The 23,755-nt window shown below is 39.8% G+C and overlaps 1 protein-coding gene across 5 annotated transcripts in view; it reads left to right on the forward strand.

The window, feature by feature from the left end:
* Nucleotides 1-23,755, forward strand: part of FRMD3 (FERM domain containing 3) — a 375,352-nt gene that overhangs the window by 205,676 nt on the left and 145,921 nt on the right. For all 5 annotated transcript variants that reach the window (XM_059924546.1, XM_059924545.1, XM_059924547.1 and 2 more), the window contains one exon: nt 14,126-14,230. In XM_059924546.1, coding sequence (XP_059780529.1) covers nt 14,126-14,230 — 105 coding nt within the window. The remainder of the gene's footprint in view (nt 1-14,125; nt 14,231-23,755) is intronic.

Here is a 23,755-nt window from a genome sequence, read left to right on the forward strand (position 1 = left end):
ACATATTTTTTTTATTGAAGTATAGTTGATTTACAATATTGTGTTAGTTTCTGCTGTACAACAAAGTGATTCAGATATATATATATATATATATATATATATATATTTTTTTTTTTTTTAGATTCTTTTCCATTATAGTTCATTACAAGATATTGAATATAGTTCCCTGTGCTATACAGTAGGACCTTGTTTATCTATCTTATATATAGTAGTTTGTATCTGCCAGTCCCAAACTCCTAATTTATCTCTTCCTGCCCTTTCCCCTTTGGTAACCATACATTTGTTTTCTATGTCTGTGAGCCTGTTTCTGTTTTGTAAACAAGATCATTTGTATAACTTTTTAAGGGTCCACTTACAAGTAATATCATATGATATTTGTCTTTCTCTGTCTGACTTACTTCACTTGGTATGATAATCTCTAGGTCCACCAATGTTGTTGCAAATGGCATTATTTTATTCTGTTTTATGGCTGAGTAATATTCCAGTGTGTGTGTGTGTGTGTGTGTGTGTGTGTGTGTATGTATGTGTGTGTGTGTGTGTATATATATATATATATATATATATATATATATATATATATATATATATACACACACACACACACACATATATATATATATATATACCCCATATGGAAGTGACATGTTGCCAAGCATGTATGGGATTCACCACATTCCCTTCCCACTACTCTGGTGATTGTTGAAGCTGTTGTCAAGAGGAATTCATCATTTGGAGTCCTTAAGCTATGATGAGAAAAGCCCTCGCCTACCAATCAACATTGGCTGTGTATTATAGGTGAGAAGTAAACCTTTGTCCTATTAGCCCACTGACATGTTGTAATTGTTTGTTACTGCAGCTTAACCTAGCCTATCCTGACTGATACATCTTGGCTCCAACTCTTGATTTTAAGTCTCAGTTCCAACAGTAATTCATGTTATTTCATTTTAACCTCTCTGAGCCTCAGTTCCCCCATTTCTGAAATGAAGTGTTTGGATCAGATTCTCTCTACAGTGCCTTCCAACTCCAACATTCTCTAATTCTTCCCCTTTTAAATGAATGTGTTGCTCCTTTTAATAATTTTGGTCTTTTTTTTTTGGACTGAGAGGCTGGAGTTAAAACCTGAATTTTGCCATTTACTTGCTGTGTGTCTTTGGGCAAGTTACTCAGTCATTCTGAGCTGTATCTTCCTTTCCTAGAAAATGGAAAAGCAGCTAGCTCCTGGGACTCATGTGGATTAAACCGGATGACTAGTTGAGGTAATTTATAGAGCGTGGCCCAAAGTGCCAGGCACTCAGGAGTTTCTAAGCAAATACCTGACGATTCCAATCTCAGAAGAGGAGGTGTTGCTAGCATCTCCTCTCCTGATGATGGGGCTCAGGGAGACCAAGAGGCACAGAGGGGCTGGCCTATTTCACAACACTTGTTAGAGAAATAAATGTTGAAGATCATAGAATAGACTAAGGGAAAAAACAGGTGTTAAGTGAAGATGTACTTAATTCTGGAACTATTGATTAATGAAGACAGCTTGAAAGCCCTTTGCTTAAAATCTTGTCTCAGCTACTGGAGTGGAGTTTGCTTAAAACTGTACTTTTCCCCTTTGGAACTTTAAATAATGAAAGAGAAGATCTTTATGTTCACTTTGATTTTGAATAATTACAAGATTATTTTGTTGAATTTATTTCCTTAGTCTGTCTCCTGAGTTGCAGTTTTTATGGTCATGTCCCCTGAGGTGCTCTGCTGGTTTCCTCCTTCCCTCCCTCCTCCCTCCCCAACCCTTTCCTTCTTCCTTTTTAAATTAATAAACTTTATGTTTTAGAGTAGTTTTAGGTTTACAGAAAATATGAGCAGAAAGTAGAGTTCCTATATAATCACCACCCCCACCCCCAGTTTCCCTTGTTACTAACATCTTGCATTAATTAGTGTGGTACATTTGTTAAATTGATGGACCAATAGTGATACATTATCATTATCAACTAAATTCCATAGTTTATATTAGGGTTCCACTTTGTGTTATACAGTTCTACGGATTTTGACAAATATATTATGTCATATATCCACCATTAAAGTGTCATACAGAATAGTTTCATTGCCCTAAAATTGTGTGTTTCACCTATTTACTCCCCTTCCCACTGCAGTAGTCACTGATCTTTTTACTGTCTATATAGTTTGCCTTTTCCAGAATGTCATTTTTATGCAATATAATAGGTAGCCTTTTCACACTAGCTTCTTTCACTTAACAATATACATTTAAGATTCCTTCATTTTTCATGGCGTAAAAGCTAATTTCTTTTTATCACTGAATAATATCCTATTATATGGATGTACCAGTTTGTTTATCCATTTACCTATTGAAGGACATCTTGGTTGCTTCCAATTTTTGGCAGTTATGAATAAAGCTGCTATAAACACTTGTGTACACGTTTTTGTGTGGACATAAGTTTTTGACTCATTTGGGTAAATACCTAGGAGCAAAATTACTGGATTGAGCTTACGTTTAACTTTGTAAGAAATAGCCAAACTGTCTTTAAAAGTGGCTGTACCATTTTATATTTCCACCAGGAGTGACTGAGAGTTCCTGTTGCTCCACATTCTTTTTTTTTTTTTTTAAACATCTTTATTGAAGTATAATTGCTTTACAATGGTGTGTTAGTTTCTGCTTTATAACAAAGTGAATCAGTTATACATATACATATGTTCCCATATCTCTTCCCTCTTGCATCTCCCTCCCTCCCACCCTCCCTATGCCACCCCTCTAGCAGAGAAGAAAAAGAAATAAAAGGAATCCAAATCAGAAAAGAAGAAGTAAAGCTGTCACTGTTTGCAGATGACATGATACTATACATAGAGAATCCTAAAGATGCTACCAGAAAACTAATAGAGCTAATCAATGAATTTGGTAAAGTAGCAGGATACAAAATTAATGCACAGAAATCTCTTGCATTCCTATATACTAATGATGAAAAATCTGAAAGTGAAATTAAGAAAACACTCCCATTTACCAATGCAACAAAAAGAATAAAATATCTAGGAATAAACCTACCTAAGGAGACAAAAGACCTGTATGCAGAAAATTATAGGACACTGATGAAAGAAATTAAAGATGATACAAATAGATAGAGAGATATACCATGTTCTTGGATTGGAAGAATCAACATTGTGAAAATGACTATACTACCCAAAGCAACCTACAGATTCAATGCAATCCCTATCAAACTACCACTGGCATTTTTCACAGAACTAGAACAAAAAATTTCACAATTTGTATGGAAACACAAAAGACCCTGAATAGCCAAAGCAATCTTGAGAACGAAAAATGGAGCTGGAGGAATCAGGCTCCCTGACTTCAGACTATATTACAAAGCTACAGTAATCAAGACAGTTTGGTACTGCTCCACATTCTTGTCAGCATTCGGTGTTGTCAGTGTTTTGGATTTTAGCCATCTAGCAGGTGTGTGGTGGTATTGCATTGTTGTTTTAATTTGCAAGTCCCTAATGACATACAATGTGGAGCATCTTTTCATGTGTTATTTGCCGTCTGTTTATCTTCTTTGGTGAAGTGTCTGTTAAGATCTTTTGCCCACTTTTAAATTGAGTTGTTTGTATCATATTGCTGAATTATAAGAGTGCTTTGTATATTTTTGGATACAAGTCCTTTGTCAGATATGTGTTTTGCAAACACTTTCTCCAAGTCTGTGGCTTATTTTTTCATTCTCTTAACAGTTTCTTTTGCATAGCAGATGTTTTAAATTTTAATGAAGGCCAACTTATCAATTTTTTCTGTCACAGATCATGCTTTTTGGATTGTATCTAAAAAGCCATTACAAACTCAGGTCACCTAGATTTTGTCCTGTGTTTCCTTCTAGAGGTTTTATAGTTTTCTGGTTTACATTTAGGTCTATAATCCATTTTGAGTTAATTTTTGTGAAGGATGTAAGGTCTGTGTCCAGATTCTTTTTTTTTTTTTTTTTTTGCATGTGTATTTCTAGTTGTTCAGCACCGTTTGTTGAAAAGACTGTCCTTTCTCAATTGAATTGTCTTTGCTCCTTTGTCAAAGATTAGTTGACTTTATTTGTGTGGGACTATTTCTGGGCTCTGTTAGTGTGGGCTCTCAATTCTGGTTTTTGCTTTATTTGTCAATTCTCCTACCAGTACCACACTGTCTTGATCACTGAAACTTTGTAGTTAGTCTTGGAGTTGGGTAGTGTCAGTCCTCTGACTTTGTTCTTCACCAATATTGTGCTGGCTATTCTGGATCTTTTCATCTTTCTGTAAAAATATTAGAATCAGACTGTTGATATACACAAAGTAACTGCTGAGATTTTGATTGGGCTTGCATTGAATTTGTAGATCAAGTTGGGAGGAACTGACATCTTGACAATATTGAGTCTTATCTACATTAACATGGAATATCTCTCCATTTAGTTAGATCTTCTTTTGTTTCTTTCATCTGAATTTTGTAGGTTTCCTCACATAGATTTTGTACACATTTGTACCTAAGTATTTAATGGTTTTGGTGCTAATGTGAGTGGTTTTAATTTCAACTTCCAATTGTTCTTTGCTAATATATAGGAAAACAATTCACTTTTGTGTATTTAGCTTTGTATCCTGCAACCTTGCTATAATCACTTATTAGTTCCAGGAAATTTTTTTTTTTTGTCTATTCTTTTGGATTTTCTACATAGATGATCACTTAATCTTCAAATAAAGACAGTTTTATTCCTTCCTTCCCAATCTTTTATTTCCTTCTTATCTTACTGCATTAACTAGAACTTTCAGCATGTTGTCAAATAGAAGTAGTGAGAGGGGACATCCTTGCCTTGTTCTCGATCTTAGTGAAGAAGCATCCAGTTTCTCACCATTGAGTACGATGTTAGCTGTAGGTTTAAAGCATCTAGTTTTTCTCCATTAAGTATGATGTTAGCTATAAGATGTTCTTTATCAAGTTAAGGATCTTATTTCTTTTTAATCATTGGCTATAATAACCAAATCAAGCAGACCTGGGTTTAAATACTGACTCTGCTACTTTCTAGTTGTGTTGACCTTGAGTAAGTTAAATAGGCTCTCTGAGCCTTTGAGTCCTCAGCGTGAGATCTTTTTAAAAAAACACTTTTCAAAATTGTGGAAAGGTTTGGAGTTGGAAAACCCTAAAATTATTCAGAGGTGAGTGCCTTCAAGAATTGGGCTTGGCAATGGCACTACACCCTGATATAGGAAGAAGAATAAAAGATGCGGAAGGAAGAAACTTTTGAGTACTGAGCAGTGGCAGAAATTGCTAAGAACAGCTGACACGTCAAATATGATTCCCCAAACATTGGGATGGATCTGTGTGCCAGTTGGAATAGAAACGGCCCTCTGATTGAGCACAGACACACAAGCCATCCTTTAGGATGAAAGCTGTGGAACACTGGAGAGGTAACCAAGGTGGAAAACACCCAGAAGAAAAACAAAGAGATGGAAACATTACTTATTCCAAACCACTCTGCCTGCTTAGTCATATGACACTCCTTCAGAAGACACCACTCAGGACTTAGGCAATGGATTGGCCAACCCATTCTGGCTGCTTTACCTTCTGTGGATGCACTGTTTCTTTGTCTTTCTTCCATAGGGCCCCTTTATCTTCCCCAGCCTTGATACTACTAAGCCCCTAGCTATGAGGATGGCAGTCTATTTCTGTCTCCTCAGAGTGTGTACAGGCTACCATAGAACTGAGATGGGCAGTTGGTTTTGACTTGCTACCAAAGACCCTGGTGGGTCTAGGTGACCACTTGTGTCTTGCCTGTATTTTTTTAGCCAGATACTTTCAGGAAATTATTGGTTTTTCCCCCCAGTAAATGTCTGGCTTTGGTAGTTGTTTTGCTATTTTCTAGCTTTTCGGTCACTGCTACAGTCATAACCATGCCTTCCCTTCCCCCACCTTATGAATATGTATTGTCCACAAAAATGCCTTTAATTGATCTAGCCTATATTTTCCTAATTATCTTAGCCGTAATATACTGATTATTACTATAAAGCAGATGTGTATTCAGAATTAGGTGCTCCAGCTTCTTGAAACCTTGGTTTTACCTTTCATACATCTGAAAATATTTGAATAACACAAATCAAAACAACTTTTAATTTCTGTGTGAGAACCACAGATTGAACCATGAGAGATCCCGCTATTCTTCTTTTCCTTTACATTTCTCCCCATTTTAAAAGCTTTAATATTACTTCTTTCCTCACTGTCTGAGGATGATGCAATTTTCTGAATATAGGTCACAACCAAATATTAAATACCAGTTACTGGCTGCAATGGGAAGGAACAATTAACAAAGTGAAATATCACTTGCTATTTAAATTCCAATTATAAAAGCTAATTTATTTCTAAAGAGATGCTCTGTTTTGGTTAAAGCTGTGGTGCCCACCATAACAAAAAGTATGAATTTACATAAATATGCTTGAATTTTTTAAGCACAGATATAAACAGAGCATTTTTATATTATTCAATCAAGCCATAATCTTTCTTAAATTAACAAATGCTTATTCTTCACAATAGAAGCAGAACTACTTAGTTTGCCGGTTTCTCATTACTATTATTTGTTCATCTGCCAATGAAGGTGAATGGATTGAGGCCCTTAATTCATGCAAGAAATGCAACCACCTGTCCCTAGAAGACATGCTCCTGGCAGCAAAATGAGTATTCAATTGCTGTTTCAGGCCTTATAATTGTCTAGAGGCCCCACTTGGAGTTTCTAGGTATCCAGATGGGAATTGGATTCTTCCTTCCCAGGTAGAAGACTTAGCAGAGACTGACAAGTCTGCTCTTCTTAGATGTGCATCCATGGGGACTGCCCCTTTTCAAGAGCAACTCCTGCAAGCATAGAGTGCCAAACAAAAGGGCCCTTTGAACAAGAACCTCACAACCTTTATTACTAAAAAACTAGGTCTGGCAGCAGCCCTACTTCTGTTTGTCAGAGAGGGTTCCTGGGGGCACAGTACCAGCTCCAAAATGAACTGTTTCCAGCGTCCTGGTCGGTGCTCTCATTCTTCAGACCATTGCCTGCTCCCCTCATCTCAGTGATCCTCCCTGAAGTCTGGTCTGTGTTGGACCCTTCTTCCCTCAAAAATCCTAGGATTTCAGTGGCTGGATGGCCTCAGAGGGCGACTCAAAGCTATGTCCACTGAGGACTTTTTCTGGCTGTGAGGGTGCTTCTGAGCAGTTCCAAGGAAAACTCTTACAAGGAACCCTTTTGAAAGCCTCTAGTTTGCCTCAGGTCAGGGTTGTAAACTCAAATTTCTCTGGGGATCAGGGAAGTAAGGGAAGTGTAAGATGTGGAAGATGATAGAACGGATGCAAGACCCCCAACTCCCCCCACCCCCACCGCCAAAAGGGGCAGCCAATCCTGAGCTCAGCAGACCTTCATGGCCTAGTTTCCAGACCCTCCGCCTTTTCAAGAGCAGCCATCATCCAGATTTCATGTGCAGTCTCCCAATTTAAAGATACAAAAACACCGTGCTGGCCAAATAGAACCTGTCGGTAGATGGACTTAGCTCTCTGGTTCATTAGTCAATAACCTCTAATTGTGTTTCACACCAGCACTATTGTCCTCTCTGTGCTCTCCTACTTGGCCTGAGGCACTGGTTTACCCTCTCTCCAGAGTCAACATTTTGGGTGCAACAAGCAGAAAAATCAACTTGTACTGGCTGAAAAAACAAGGAATTTTGTTGGCATCCCTGGAAGTTCACACTTAGGGTGAGCTTCATGATTGATAATCTGGAAACACAAGCTCCACTTTCCTTGTAAATATTTTGGCTCCACCCAGTGATACCTTCATCCCCAAGCTGGTTTCAAAATGGCTGCAGCAGTTCAAGGCCTCACGCCTTTATGTCACATCATCCAGAGAGAACAGAAAGTCTCTTCCATAAGCTCTTTCAGAAGAGTAAACAAGAGCCGTCCCAGAAAACATGGTCAATTGCTCCTCATGTCTCATTGGCCTAAACTAGGTCATGTGTCCTTTCCTGAGCCAATCAGACAAGAGGGATGAGATTACCCTTATACCAGCTGAGCTTGAGCCCTGGAGGTAAGGGTGGGTTATAGTTTCCTGAGGCTTATGGGCTTTGCGTCTACCTGTGTGTATATGTATGTATTAGGTGTGTGCACACATATGTGCATACCTGAACAAAATCTGGGTTCTATTAGGAAAGACAAAGGGGTGTATGGATGCTGGGCAATTAACCAATGACGTCTATGATAATGTGGTTTGTATTTTATAAAACGGCGTCTCTCTAGGTCTCGTGTGGTGGTTGATAACCCAGTGCTTCTTCCTGCCAGTGTCCAAATTCTAGTAATTGGGGAACTTGATACTGTTCCCAAATCCTCATGTTGTTGTTTTTCTTCTGTCTCCACGTAGAGAATAGGGGTCAGATAGGCAAATTGAGTTCCTACAACTGCTTGGGCACTGTGTTGGACCTGGGTTTGACACACTTACAAACAAACTTAACTTTCCTGAGTCCATTTAAAAACTCTGTAACATGGGGAGGACATGAATTACCTCAGTGTGTTATCCAGAGGTTAAATGCAAGTATGTAACACAGTTCTTGGTGTACAGTGTTTAATATATAGTAATTATCATTATTATGTTGAAACCTTCATTCCTGAAGTTACCTTTTCAAACTCTAAGTGTTGGTTTATAGCAACACATTAAGTATTTTGGGGGTTGGTACTCTTTTCCTCATTTAACCAATATGTAAAAGATATCAAAATGTCTTGAATATATATATATGTATACGTATATATGTATATATAACTGAATCACTTTGCTGTACACCTGAAACTAACACACTATAAATCAACTATATTTCAATAAAAGTTTTTAAAATTTTTACATAAAAAAGGAATACTTCCAGCTAAACAAACAAACATCTTGACCTAGAGTTTTAATAATTAAGGATTAAAATCTGCCATACTTTTTCACTGAAGACAAGCCATGGCTGACTTAGCCAGTTGATTTTGCTTGTTCTTTTTCTTTAAGCACAAATTTATTGTTATTTTAACTTTGCCATTGAACCAGGGAGTTGAAGTAAATGCATCACCAGCAATTGGCTGCAAGAGGAGTTAAGCAAAAATAATGAGTTCTTTGTCTCTTTGTTCACTTTTTCACCCACAGAGGCCAGTTCTGGGAGGTCAACACTATTCCTCTTAACTTCTTTGTATCTTGATCTATGAAACTGGAGACAAAGATTTAAGATTACGATAATTCTTAATATTATTAATAATGACATCTTACATTGGTATAGGGCTTTGCAGTTTGCAAGAATGCTTTCACATTTTACAAACCACAGGGTTTTAAGGTCTGTGAGATTATAAATTGTGTTTTGCTCACTATTTTTCTCTAATTCCTATCCCAATGCCTACTGTATAATAGATGCTTAACAAATATGTGAATGAGCCTCAAAATAATCTGGTGGGGTAGATTTGGAAGTTATCATTGTTATTCCCCTTTCATACAAGAAGCAACTAAGCCTCAGAGATTTCATGACTTGCTTAAGGCTTTCTAATACATGCTTTGGGGTGGGGAGGAGAGATGGGATTTTCTGAAAAATAGTCTGGTTTGTGATTACAAAAATTAGTTTCCTTTCCAATCTGTGGGAGAGAACGCTAAGAGAATGTGGGATTATTGCAAGGAGTTCAGGGATCCACACGCATACCAAGAATTGTCCACAAAAACTGGACAAAGAAGATGGAGAGAGGGCCTAGCCCCCTTCATACTTTGAGGTTTCTGGGGTAAAGAAATCCCAAACCAAACCCTCAAACATGGCAGCCCAGTTTAGATCAGCACATCAAACTGTCTGTGGTGAGAAACTAGAACTAGATCTTTTTCCCCCAATCTGATTTGGACTAATACTTGTAGAAAACACAATAAAATAAATTACTCTTAATTTCTCCACTTATGGAAGACTGGTAACAAAGATTTTACATTCCAGCACTGTCCACAGACCACACCTTGGCTAGATTGGTTTAGATTTTTAACACATTAAAAATATTACAACTATATTTACAATATTTTAATATAGTCTTTATAAAAATGTCAATTCACAGTGCACTATAGGTGGTGAGAGCCAGTATTGGGACAACAGTTTAACTATGGTGAACAAATTATTCTTTCAACCCTGAGATTGTATAACCTCATTTAGAGATGGCATCAAAAGTCTATATTTCTGGAATCTAAAAAAAAAAAAAAAAAAAAAAGGTTATGAAGAACCTAAGGGCAGGATGGGAATAAAGACACAGACCTACTAGAGAATGGACTTGAGGACATGGGGAGGGGGAAGGGTAAGCTGGGACAAAGAGAGAGGCATGGACATATATACACTACCAAACGTAAAATAGATAGCTAGTGGGAAGCAACCACGTAGCACAGGGAGATCATCTTGGTGCTTTGTGACCACCTAGAGGGGTGGGATAGGGAGGGTGGGAGGGAGGGAGACACAAGAGGGAAGAGATATGGGGATATATGTATATGTATAACTGATTCACTTTGTTATAAAGCAGAAACTAACACACCATTGTAAAGCAATTATACTCCAACAAAGATGTTTTAAAAAAAAGTCTATATTTCAGGCACTTTCTTGAGGCATAACATCCAGCTGACTCCTGTAGGAGGCCCTGCTCACACATTTGTGCCCTATTGTTTTCCACATGTGTGAAATGCTATTGTGATTAATAAAACACAACTTGGGTAATAGCTCTAAGGAAGTTATATTAGCTATTTGATTTTTCTTCCCTCTTCAGTTGGTACTGGAAATATAACTAATATCTTGTCGGAGAATCAACAAAATTTTGACATTAAAAAGAAGTCCTTATACTTGAAATCTTTGGTTAGCACTTCTCTGTGTAGACCTTGATGGATTAGGGTGAAAGTTGGCTAATTGTACTACGTTTGAGGAGTCTCTAACATGAGGACTGTGTCGTTTTACCTGAGGCTCGCTGTTAGTTTCCAGAACCCAGGTTTTTCATGAGAGAAAGCAGTGCCCCATTTATTCATTCGATCACACTCAGTGTGCCAGGTACTGGCTTAGGTAGCAGGATAGGGTGTGAACAATGGCCTCTGCCCTCAGAAACACCAGGAGGAAGTGAGTGGAGGGTTTGGGTTAGTTCAACAGAGTTCCAGCAGTGGGAGGTAGGGGGAAGAACCAGTGCTCACCACCAAGCTCCTTCCCTGAAGTGAGACGTGTGAGGCTGGCAGCTGGACTTCTGCACCCTCACATAACATACCTGAACAAACTCTTCCAACTCTTGGTACTGGGCCTGGGTGGCCTTTTGTTTAGTGCAAGAGCTGGGCTTAATGCACAGAAATGATAATGATAGGTACTTACATGACTTAAGAACATTGTCCAGCTCTCCAGGCAGGAGTGGAACAGAGCAGAACGTGAGGCTGTAAACTGGCTTCCTTGGCACGAAGCAGTGACATAGAGCATCTTGAGATGATGAGGTTGGATGGCAGCCTGCAGATTCAGGGGCAATTTGTGTTCTGTAGACTGGAAAAACCTTTGATTTTTCTGAGTTGAGGAATGGACAATTCTCAAGGGAAAATGGGCATTTTTCCTCGTGGGCTCTGGAGACAGGTACAATTTTTGCACTTTTCCCATGCTGGGAAAATTCCTCTAGACCAGTGTTTCTCAAACTTGCATGAGCATATGAATAACTGAGGGAAATGCAGGTTAGGTTAGGTTGGTCTGGGACAGTGCCTGAAATTCTGTGTTTCCAACAAGCTCCTTCCCGGGTGATGCTGAATTTGCTACAGTATTGCTGGACTGAGGGTGGTGCTCTGAGGAGCAGAGACCTGGAACCCACCTGGTGGCGTGGACCCATGGGAACTGGCCTCACCTGCTTTTGCTGAAGGCATTGATCCCTGTTTCAGACGCAGTTGTATTTATCCAGTCACTACATTGTCTGCTGTGCTGTTTCCTTCTCTCAAGGATCTTAGGTAGTCTGAGATATTGCTGTAGAGTATATATTGGTTGCTGTGTTTAATCATTTAAAAAAATAATCTTTGTTGTGCTTCGGAGTACTACATCTTCTTCAGGGCACAGTAGCTGTCATACACAATCAAGGTCCCACGTCATTACAAGGCATTGCCTTAACCCACATGTCTTGTTGGGGGTAGTCCACCATAGTAAATTCTGCTTTGGAGAGCTTGGCAATCCAATCATAAAATGATGAACTCATGTGTTATGTTCAGTGATTTGATCCTGCAGCAGCCCCTAAGATGGATGAGTTGCAGAATAAATCTATGAAAGGAACTATACCCATTGATTATGTTCTGGGCATTGAATTTAGCTGTCATCAGATATAGCTTGTCGTTTGAGCCTTCTGGGTTAAAAACAATTACAGAAATCTAAAAACAAGTTCCATTTTGATGTTTTGTTCCTGTGAGCTACGTCAAATGGGTTCTTTTTTTTTTTAATTAGTTTATTTATTTTTGGCTGTGTTGGGTCTTCGTTTCTGTGCGAGGGCTTTCTCTAGTTGCAGCAAGCGGGGGCCACTCTTCATCGCGGTGCGCGGGCCTCTCACTATCGTGGCCTCTCTTGCTGCGGAGCACAGGCTCCAGACGCGCAGGCTCAGTAATTGTGGCTCACGGGCCTAGTTGCTCCGCGGCATGTGGGATCTTCCCAGACCAGGGCTCGAACCCGTGTCCCCTGCATTGGCAGGCGGATTCTTAACCACTGCGCCACCAGGGAAGCCCTCAAATGGGTTCTTTTATAAAGAAAGTAAAGGTTCAAAACTCATTCAAAATTACACTCAAAAGTGATTTCAGGAAAATGGAGCCTTCATATCACAGTATGTGTTTATAAGCCCCAGTCCTTTGTTCAGTGTGGTGCATCCCAGGCCAGTGAATGACTTTTTCATCAACTTCCCAAGCTGGTGGTAGTGGTTTCTAAAGAAAAGATAATCACATAGCATAGACCAAACTGATCTTCCAAAATTATTTTTAGTGGATTGGAAGAGTGGCTTCACTTAATGTCTCTGATTCTTCATTTATTTTTGTAGGTCACATTCCATCCCTAAAACATTCCATGGGTCTGTCAGCAACTTTGATTGAAGCAGAAAGTTATCAAATGTCCTGATGAGGGCTTGGAAGGGTCTTTGCTCTTAAGGAGTTTTGTTGTAATGGTATTTATCTTAATCAGATTTGGCTAATACTTCTCTTACTCATAGAGTTTTAGAAGGAAAAATAATCTAGCCAACTTAGAAATCTAGTCCAACCAACTCATTTTACTGATGTGGAAACAGCTGGGTAGTTTGCTCAAGGTCACCCAGACCTGTCTCTGAATCCCAGTCCTTGACTCCCCGCCCCAGTCTACCTCAGTGCCTTTCTGTGTTGATTTATGGGTGTGATATGGAGGCTGTGAGGCCTGAGGCAGCAAGTTTTCCACCTTTCCTGGTGGGAGTTGGGGTGTTCTATCTGATACATTCATTGCATTTCCATACCATCCAGACCCTGTGTTCTAGCAGAGTCACAGTAGATTAACCAATGTTCCAAAGAGGCAAAGTGGCATGGAGCCTGGATTCTGTAGCCTGGTGACCTGGGTCAAATCCTACTTTGCTCCGTACATGTTGTGTGACTTTGGGTAAGCCACTGAGCCTCTCTTCAGATATAAAATGGGGACCTTCCTTGCAGGATTGTTGTGAGGACTGAATGAGCAGTTAAAGCAAGCAGCCAGGTGCATTGTATTTGGAATTGTGTGTGGTTTTACAAACTGTGGATGTCTACTAGGTATTGAGTTGTGAAATCAGTGTTCTGAATCATAAATAGCATTAGAAAAATTAAATGGCATACACTAGGATAAAATAGAACATAGTAGAGCGTGTTGCACCTAGGCAGGGTATTGTTTGGTATCCTTTTGGTTCCCCTTTTTGGTGTTCCTTTGGTTTTGTGTGTGTGTGCGTGTGTGTGTAATGGCTCACAGTATAAAATGAATTTCTCACTGTGGATTGCAGTTAAGAGTTTGGAAGCTCCTGCTCCAGGGAGCAGGGTGAGTGAATTCATCTGTCTTAGCACAGACCTATTGGAGTGAATGAGGCACATTTTAGACATGAATGTACAAGGCAAACTCTGGCTGAAACATAAATGTGCTTCCTTTGCAGAGGGAGACCAAAGGGCAGTTTCTTATTGACCACATCTGCAACTACTACAGCTTGCTGGAGAAGGACTACTTCGGCATTCGTTTTGTGGACCCAGAGAAGCAGCGGGTAAGAGCTGACCACTATCTGGACCCATTTGGGGGGGTCACTCAGGCTTTGGGGTGCTGAATAGGTTCTTCTCAGAGCAATTGTGGTGCACTTGTTCTCATGGTTATTGACCACATGAAACTTACCAGCCTGGGTATGTGTGTGCACATGCACGTGTGTGTGTGCATGTAATTGTGTATAAGAATCTGGCACTGTTCTCACTGGACTGAATGAGACAGGGGGAAGGGAAACTTAACATTAGGGCTTTCCAGAAAGCTACTCCCACCTGGTTGAAGAGAGAATGTTATTGTGCCCTTTGAACCCAGAGTTTGCCATAGCTTCTCAAACAGTGGCTACATAAAATCTCATTATAGAGAAAATCCACCCCTCACTATAAAAAGTTATTAGTAGAGAGAGGAACAAGGGGGTGACTGTTTTAATGGCATGAGGTTTTCTTTTGGGGATGATGAAAGTGTCTGAAACTTGATATAGGTGATAGATATACAACATTGTGAGTGTACTAAATGCCATTGAAGTGTACACTTTAAAATGGTTAATTTTATGTTATGTTAATTTTACCTCATTTTTAAAAAAAGTTTTGGCAGATGATGGGTTAAGATACTTTGCAAGCTGCTCCTTGGGCACCACTAAATTTGACAGCCTCCATTGTATTCCTGCTCCTGGACACACCTATCCTTCCTGGTCTCTGTTGATGCATAAGAGTGAGCAGGGTAGTCTTGGCTTTTGAGCCAGTGTACCAGCCTAAGAGTGTTCGGGTATGGCATATGCTGAACTCACAGTGATGTGTGTCCCTCACATCAAAAGACCCCAGGAATCTCCATCCCAGTTCCTACCACCTAGCGTTTATCATTCCTCAACCCTACTGTGGGTCCCAGCTATGGGTTAAAAGGCCCTGTACCTGCTCCAGGCTGTGTTTCTTACCCTGCCCTACTGACAAGCAGGGCAAAGTGTGAAGGGGTTAACTGGGGATGACTGCCTTCTTTAATTTGCTCTCCTCCTTACCAGTGTCTCTGGTCATCTTCCTGTCCCCTTTTCCCCTCCTCACAACCCCACCTGGTTCTTGGTTTTGTGTTTACTGACTAATACAATGAGGGAGAGACTCACAGAGTGTATTTTTGTAAAGGAGGAGGATGTTGAAGGAATAGATTAATCTTCTGAAACATGGAGAATCTTATTGACCTCTCAGTAGGACCTAATCCTCTATAAAGGGATATAATGCAGTGGCTCAGAAGAAGGAGATTTTGGTTTCCTGTAGCACTTGCAGGAACCCTTGAATGGACCAAGCATTTATCTGAGTGAGAGGAAGGTAGCAGGACACTGTGAGGATGTAGAGCTGACATGAGATCATGGAGGGAATTTGCGTGGTGTTTGCTACTGAGTAACAGTGATTCCCAGACCTGGCCCTGCAACTAAGTCAGTTTAGGTATTTGCTAAAAATGCTTAGTGTGGACCTTATTCTAGACCTCCTGAATCAGAATTCCTGGGGCTAGGGTCAGGAAGATGTATTTTAAGACATCTTGATTCTAATTTTGATGCATCCATCCCAGCTTTGTCTCCTGACCGGTTTGGGGGACCATGGCATAAAGATGTTTATAGACATAATTTCTTATGGCCTATGAATATATGACCCTTGTATGGAGGGAGAAACAGGCTCAAAAACATTGTTACTTACCCAAGGTCCCACAGGTAGTAAGTGATGCAGTGAGTATTTGAATTTAGAATTATGGTTCAGAGTCCCCATGGCCAAACAGACTCTGTGAACTATATTAGTCATCTAAGCACCACTGTAAATAGATTATTTTTGTGCAAAATTCTAAACAGCCCTCCTGCAGAAGTAACTCTGGCTACCATTAGTTGAGCATTTATTATATGCCAGGAATTTTATCATATGATCTTTAGTGTTCCCCAAAACACTTCAAGGAAGGGGAAACTGAGGCACAGAGAGGGTCAGTGGCTTGCCTATGGCTAGTAATTATAAGAGGAAGGATGGAATCTGAACCCATACTCTTTCCATTTCATCTCTCAGATGAAAATTTGAAACATAGCCTAGACTAGGGATCTGTAAACCCTTTCCATAAAGGGCTAGATAGAAAATATTTGCAGCTTTGTAACTCAAAAAACTTCTGTTGTAATTACTCAATTAGTAATTTCTAGTGGAAAGTGGCCATAGACAATACCTAAATTAACGGATGTGTCTGTGTTCCCATAAAACTTTTTTCCAGTGAAAGTATTTCACCAAAATAGGCAGTTGGCCATAGTTTGCTGACCCTTGGTCTACACAATAGCTGGACACCATTTAAATGCATAAGCCTTTTTCATTCCTCTTGACCCTCTCGTTGGGGAGATACTGGATAAAATATTAAGCAAAGTCTTTAGAATTAGAATCAGGGGTATCAATATGAACCCATGTTTTTTAATATACATAGATAAATACAGAAATAAATATAAGGGGTGTGTGTGTGTGTGTGTATGTGTGTGTGTGTGTGTGTGTGTGTGTATTAGGGTGGGGGTTTAGTAAGTATACATATATTTCCAGGTCCCACCTGCTGAGATGACTTAGAGGCAATGACACCACTGTAGTAATAAGTACACCTAGCCTTCAGATCTTGGTTTCAAACACCATGCTCTAATAAAAGGAAGAAGGGCACCTTGCAGAAAAGGCTGATTCTAGGGCTGGGGTAGTGAAATCACAAGGTGAGCTTGGAGCATCTTGTGGCACCAGGAAGTAAAAAATTACTCAAAAACCAAAATGTAGGGCACTAGGAAAGGCGCAGAGCCGATGTGAAAGAACTGCCAATGACCAAAACTGGAACAATTGGAGTTCAAAAACAAATGACCGCGGGCTTCCCTGGTGGCATAGTGGATAAAAATCCTCCTGCCAATGCAGGGGACACGGGTTCGAGCCCTGGTCCAGGAAATTCCCAAATGCCACGGAGCAACTAAGCCCATGCCCCACAACTACTGAGCCTGCACTCTAGAGCCTGCGAGCCACAACTGCTGAGCCCGTGTGCCACAGCTACTGAAGCCTGTGTGCCTGGAGCCTGTGCTCTGCAACAAGAGAAGCCACTGCAACGAGAAGCCTGTGCACCGCAATGAAGAGTAGCCTCCACTTGCTGCAACTAGAGAAAGCCCATGCGCAGCAACAAAGACCCAACGCAGCCAAAAATTAATTAATTAATTAATTTTAGAAAAACAAATAACAATAGCATTGGATTATAATCCATAGAATGAAATAAATATCCATGAGACTATACTGATATAAATAAATAACTGCATAAATAAATAAAAGGCGGAAAAGAGGCAGCTCTTCCTTACAGAAGAATTCCAATTAATTAATGTAGGGGGAATGAGAGAAATAGAAATCTACCATTAGAGTGCCAAAATAATAATTGTTGTGGGCAAGATCGATCGATGAATGCTAAAATTAATGGGCAACAGTTTGAGGAGAAGCAGGATATTTGCACAGTCTCAAGGAAGTCCCCTGTCATTTGTTTTTGAACTCCAATTGTTCCAGTTTTGGCCATTGGCAGTTCTTTCACATCGACTCTGTGCCTTTCCTAGTGCCCTACATTTTGTTTTTTGAGTAATTTTTTACTTCCTGGTGCCACAAGATGCTCCAAGCTCCATGCTTCCCTTCTGCCCCGAGCCCGGTATTTTTTTTTTTTTAATGTTTTTTGTTTGTTTGTTTGTTTTATTTTTGGCTGCATTGGGTCTTCGTTGCTGTGTGCGGGCTTTCTCTAGTTGTGGGGAGCAGGGGCTACTCTTTGTTGTGGTCCGCAGGCTTCTTGTTTCAGTGGCTTCTCTTGTTGTGGAGCACAGGCTGTAGGCACATGGGCTTCAGTAGTTGTGGCACGTGGGCTCAGTAGTTGTGGCTCACAGGCTCTAGAGTGCAGGTTCAGTAGTTGTGGCACACGGGCTTAGTTGCTCCGTGGCATTTGGGAATTTCCCGGACCAGGGCTCGAACCCGTGTCCCCTGCATTGGCAGGCGGATTCTTAACCACTGCGCCACCAGGGAAGCCCGAGCCTGGTATTTTTAAATTATTGATACAAGGGGAAAAGGAATAACTTTATAGTGGAAAGACTTGGCAGACACCACTTTAACCAAGCGATCAGTGTTAATATCAACAATAAAAAGAAATACCAATGTCATGGACTCCCCAATACCATGCACTGAGAAGGGCACTCTCTCTCTGTGGTATTCTTCACAACAATGCATAACCTCATTCAAATCTGGAGGGAACATCAGACAAACAAAAGGGAGAGACATTCTCCAAAACAACTTACCAGTACTCTTCAAAACTGTTCAGGTCATGAAGGACAAGAAAAGATTGGGGAACTCTCACAGATTAGAGAGATGCATCAACTAAGGTAATATGGAATCCTGGATTGGACGCTGGAACAGAGAAAAGTGTAGTAGTTGGGAAAACTGGTGAATTCCAGATTAAGTCTGTAGTTTAGTTAATAGTATTGGGTTAATATTAGTTTCTTAATTTTGATAATTGCTCTATGGCTATATAAGATGCTAATACTAAGGTAGATGAGTAGTTATGCTATTTTTGCAACTTTTCTGTATGACTAAAATTATTTTTTTAACTTAAGCTTCTGGGTTGATATGCTTCATTTTTCTTTATATTTTGACTTCGTTCACCTTAATTTTTAGTGTCCAGACTCAGGTAGTAGATTAGTGGAAAAAATAAGGGCTGCTCCAAAACAAAACCATCTTCTCTGATGTATTCATTAAGTTGCTTAGAGGGCTGCCTGAATAGTTCTGTTTTCCCTTGCAATATAGCCGTTATAGCCTTTTGCTTTTGAAGATACAGTATGAGTGTAACTTCCACATGGATTGCAAAGTAGTTGCTATACAAAACTGTATGGACTTTGCACTCAGAAAGAGGCTTAGGCTTTGTACTCATAAAGATGCTTGGACTTAGTACTCAGAAGGATGCAAATTAAATCCCATCTCTGCTGGGTAGTAAGCTGTGTGATCTTGACCAAGTTATTGAGCTTCTCTGAGTCTTTGTCCTGATTGTTAATATAGATAACAGTACCTACATGTAAGGTTGATATGGGAATTAGAGATAAGCTATGTAAATGCTTAACAATGGTATATATGGAGTATATGTTATGTGTTATTTTTATTATTAATTGTTATTATTACTTTTACTATGTATTAGCTAGGTCTAGGTGAGACAATTGCAGGAGGAAATACAGCCATGATTGGCAAGTCTAAAACCTAGAAATGTTCACAATAACTTCTTTTAAAGGCAGGATAGCCATTATTATGATCACTGGGGAGAGAAGAGGGAGGAAGTGAACCTTGGGTAATTATTGGGTTGGCCAAAAAGTTCATTTGGGTTTTTCCATGGAAAACCCCAAAAAAACCTGAATGAACTTTTTGGCTAACCCAATTTTAAAAAAGGGCTCAAAGACACAACAGTATGCTGATATGAGAGTTTTAAGCAGAGATTAATTGACAAGTATTGGTTTATTTTTTGTTTTTGTTTTGTTTTGTTTTACCAGCTCGTGTACTTTTTCTCAATGGAAAATAAAACAATGAATTATTTGGATAGAAAGCTAAACAAGAAAAAATCAAGTTAGTTAGAAAGCCTGAAGTGGAACTTACCTCTGCTGTGGGAGTTGGTGGTTTGCCTACAACTCTTCACAACTTGATTTATGGTACACCATTGTGGAATATTAAATATTTAACACTATTACATTTGGAATACCATATGTTTGACAAGATGTCTTATGCCCCATATGCTGTGAGAGTGGTGAGGACTGAGTCAGTAAATGATGACTATCTTTTGCTATTTTAATAGCGAGGGCCCAGAATTTCCATTATTTTAAAAATTTGATGTAGGATGGGACAGATTGAATACTGGTCAATAAAAGTCCTCTTGAATTTCCACCACATTTATCTTCTGAAGAACTCATATAATCTTAGTTGCCTAAGATTAGGGAAAAGCTGGGTAGTATCCTTCTCATTTTATTGGGAGAGAAGCTGGGACTACAAGTTTAGAAGACTTGGAAGAAATAATTCCAGAAGAAAAAGATCTTACTTGGCTTGTCCAGATATTTTTTATTAAATGTAGCATAATCTTTCTACCACTTCTGCTCAGGTGCTAGGGTAACTTCCCTTTGGAAAGATGAAGTTTTGAAATAATTAGTTGGGTTTCATAATTCTACTTTCTATGGCTATGGTTTGAGATGTCCACTGTCCTGGTTTCCCTTCTTATTCTTCCACACTTCCCTCTTTCCCAAACCCAGCTAGGGAAATCACCCCCAGTGCCTTAGAACTGAGGAAGTACCCCAACCCTAGCCAGCCAGAGGAGGAATTATACCAGGACTTGGTTTATAGACTTCAGGGAGATTGAACCCAATGCTTTTGATTTTTAACTTCCCTGTCTCTAAGCATTTGTTTAACCCACTTACATGACTGTCATTGACTTTTCTAACTTAAGGGCTATTCTGACTCATACCCAAAGACAACATATTTAGTTTGGAAATCTACACCCCTGGGGTAATCTCTGCAAGCACCCTTGTTTTAGGGCGTTCTGTGTCATGTGACCACCAGACGTCCTTTCTGATAGGATGACCTGGGAAATCATGGATGCAAGAACATGCTGAATACTAATGCCTCCTCCCTCCAAATATAATTACAGCCCTGAGGTTTTTATGTTGGCAGCCAGAAAGAACAAGTGAGCCTGTCAGTGAGTCTTGTTAATAATGGGAAAAGACCTTGCCTATGTTAGAGCAATTTGCTTTTTCTGGAAGCAGCTTTGGGGAGGACATGGAATGGAAAAAAACAGGCCCAGTGATTTGAAGTTTCACTCTGGGGATGGTGCCAGGAAGCTAGACAGCATTATGTCCCACCAGCTGCTCCTGCTTTGAAAGGCTACTTCCTGGGGAAATTGCTTCATAGATGCTCGAAACTAGGAATGAGAGTGGTATCTGAGATCTAGGGCAACCCTGCACTAAAGTGGAGGGCTGTATTGCTGCCTCAAGTCACTGGTCATGAATTTGCTTAATGAGTCCTGTTTTACTTTTGAGTCTCAGGGGTATTAAATATTAAGAGTACTTGGATGTCTGTTTCGGGAGGGGTATGGACAAGTAACTTGGCTTTCCAGGAAAAGACTTTGGGTACTCAAGTTACAAGGAACACAGCACTATCATAACAGCTTGAAAATTGGATATATTGTGTATTGGTTCAATTGTGGTCCAAGGTATTAACACTGACAGATTTGGGGAAATTGTCATATTCTTTCAGAAGAAAGCAGAACTTGGTGCTTAACTAAAATTATTGCTCATCGTTAACTCTATCTACACCTGATGTCCTCTCCTGGGAAGGAATGGGATGCCTGATAAAGACAGGTTGCAATCTGGAAGTCACTTAGCCAATTGAGATGTTATAATTTTAGTGGTGGGGAGGAGCAAACTCATGAACTGGTTATCTTGTTCAGGTCAAAAGGCAAACATAAGGAAGAACTTCTGGGAATATGGCAGAGTAGGAAGACCCTGAGCTCACCTTCTTCCATGTGCATACCAAAATTACAACTGTTTACAGGGCAGCTATCTATGAAAACAACCTGAAGACTAGGAGAAAAGATCTTTCACAACTAAAGATACAAAGAAAGAACCATAACATGACAGGTAAGAGGGGTGGAGACACAGTATGGTCACACAACTGGAAGGTGACCCACAAACAGGAGGATAGTCACAATTGCAGAGGTTTTCTCCATGAAGTGAGGACCCTGAGCCCCACATAAGGCTGCCCAGCCTGGGGGTCTTGCACCAGGAAGATGGGCCCCCAGAACATCTGTCTTTGAATGCAAGCAGGGCTTGCATATGGGAGAGCCAGAGGGGTGTAGGGAACAGATTCTGCTCTTAAAGGGTGCACACAAAATCTCATGCACTCCAAGTCCCAGTGAAGAGGCAGTCATTTGAAAGGATCCTGGGTCAGACCCCCTTGCTGATCTTGGAGAGCCTCCTGGAGAGGCAGGAGGCAATTGGGACTCCTGCTAGGGACATAGACATTGACAGCAGCCATTTTGGAGAACTCATTCTATCACAAGGACACTGATAGAATGGTGAGAAATGTAACCAACCTTAGGCAAAATGGAGACAGAGGAATATGTTCCAAATGAAGGGATAAGACAAAACCCCAGAAGAAGAACTAAGCAAAGTAGAGATAAGCAATCTACCTGAAAAAGAGTTCAAGTTAATGATCACAAAGATGATCATAAAGATGCTCAACAAACTTGAGAGAAGAAAAGATAAACACAGTGAGAAATTTAACAGAGTTAGAAAATATAAAGAACCACAACAAAGCTAAAGAACACAATAACTAAAAAAAAACTAGAAGGAATTGACAGTAGATTAGATGATACAGAGGAACAGATCAGTGAGCTGGAAGATCAAGTAGTGGAAGTCACCCAAGCTGAACAGAAAAAAAAAGAAAAAGAATTTTTAAAAAATGAGGATAGTTTAAGAGATCTCTGGGACAGCATCAAGCATATTAATATTTGTATTTTAGGGGTCCCAGATGGATAAGAGAGAAAGGGTCAGAAAATTTATTTGAAAAAAAAATAGCTGAAAATTTCCCTAATGTGGGAAAGAAAAAAGACATCTCAGTCCAGGAATCACAAAGAGCCCCCCGAAAGAAACCCAAAGAATTCCACACCAATACACATTATCTTTAACTTTTGCCATTTTAATTATAAAAAGAGAATCTTAAAAGCAGCAAGAGAAAAGCAACTAGTTATGTACAAGGGAACTCCCATAAGACTATGAGCTGACGTTTTGACAGAAATATTGCAGGCCAAAAGGGAGTGGCATGATATATTCAAAGTGCTGAAAGAAAAAACCTGCAGCCAAGAATAGTCTACCCAGCAAGGTTCTCATTCAGATTTGAAGAAGAGATAAAGAGTTTTACAGACAGGCAAAAGCTAAGAGTTCAGCAACACTAAACTGACATTATGAGAAATGTTAAAGGGATTTTTCTAAGCAGAAAAGACGACAACTAGAAATATGAAAGGAGAAATCTCATAAGTAAAGATAAACGTATAGTATAGGTAGTAGGTCAATCGCTTTTAAAGCTAGTAGGAAGGTTAAAAGACAAAAGTAGTAAAATCATCTATATCCACAATAAGTAGTTAAGGGATACACAAAACAAAAAGATGTAAAATATGATGTCAAAAACAGTAAACATGGAGGGAGGAGTAAAAATGCAGGGTTGTTAGAATGCATTCAAACTTTAGAGAGCAGCAACTTTAAAAAATTGTGCGTGTGTGTGTGTGTGTGTGTGTGTGTGTGTGTGTATCCTCATGGGAACCACAAACCAAAAATCTTTAACAGATACACATGCAAAAAAGAGAAAGGAATCCAAATATAACACTAAATATAGTCCAGCAGTCCCCAACCTTTTTGACACCGGGGACCAGTTTCATGGAAGACAATTTTTCCATGGACGGGAGCGTGGGGATAGTTCAGGTGGTAATGCGAGCAATGGGGAGCGGCAGATGAAGC

This window comes from Balaenoptera ricei, chromosome 6, assembly GCF_028023285.1.
Source record: "Balaenoptera ricei isolate mBalRic1 chromosome 6, mBalRic1.hap2, whole genome shotgun sequence".
NCBI classification, from domain to species: Eukaryota; Metazoa; Chordata; class Mammalia; order Artiodactyla; family Balaenopteridae; genus Balaenoptera; species Balaenoptera ricei.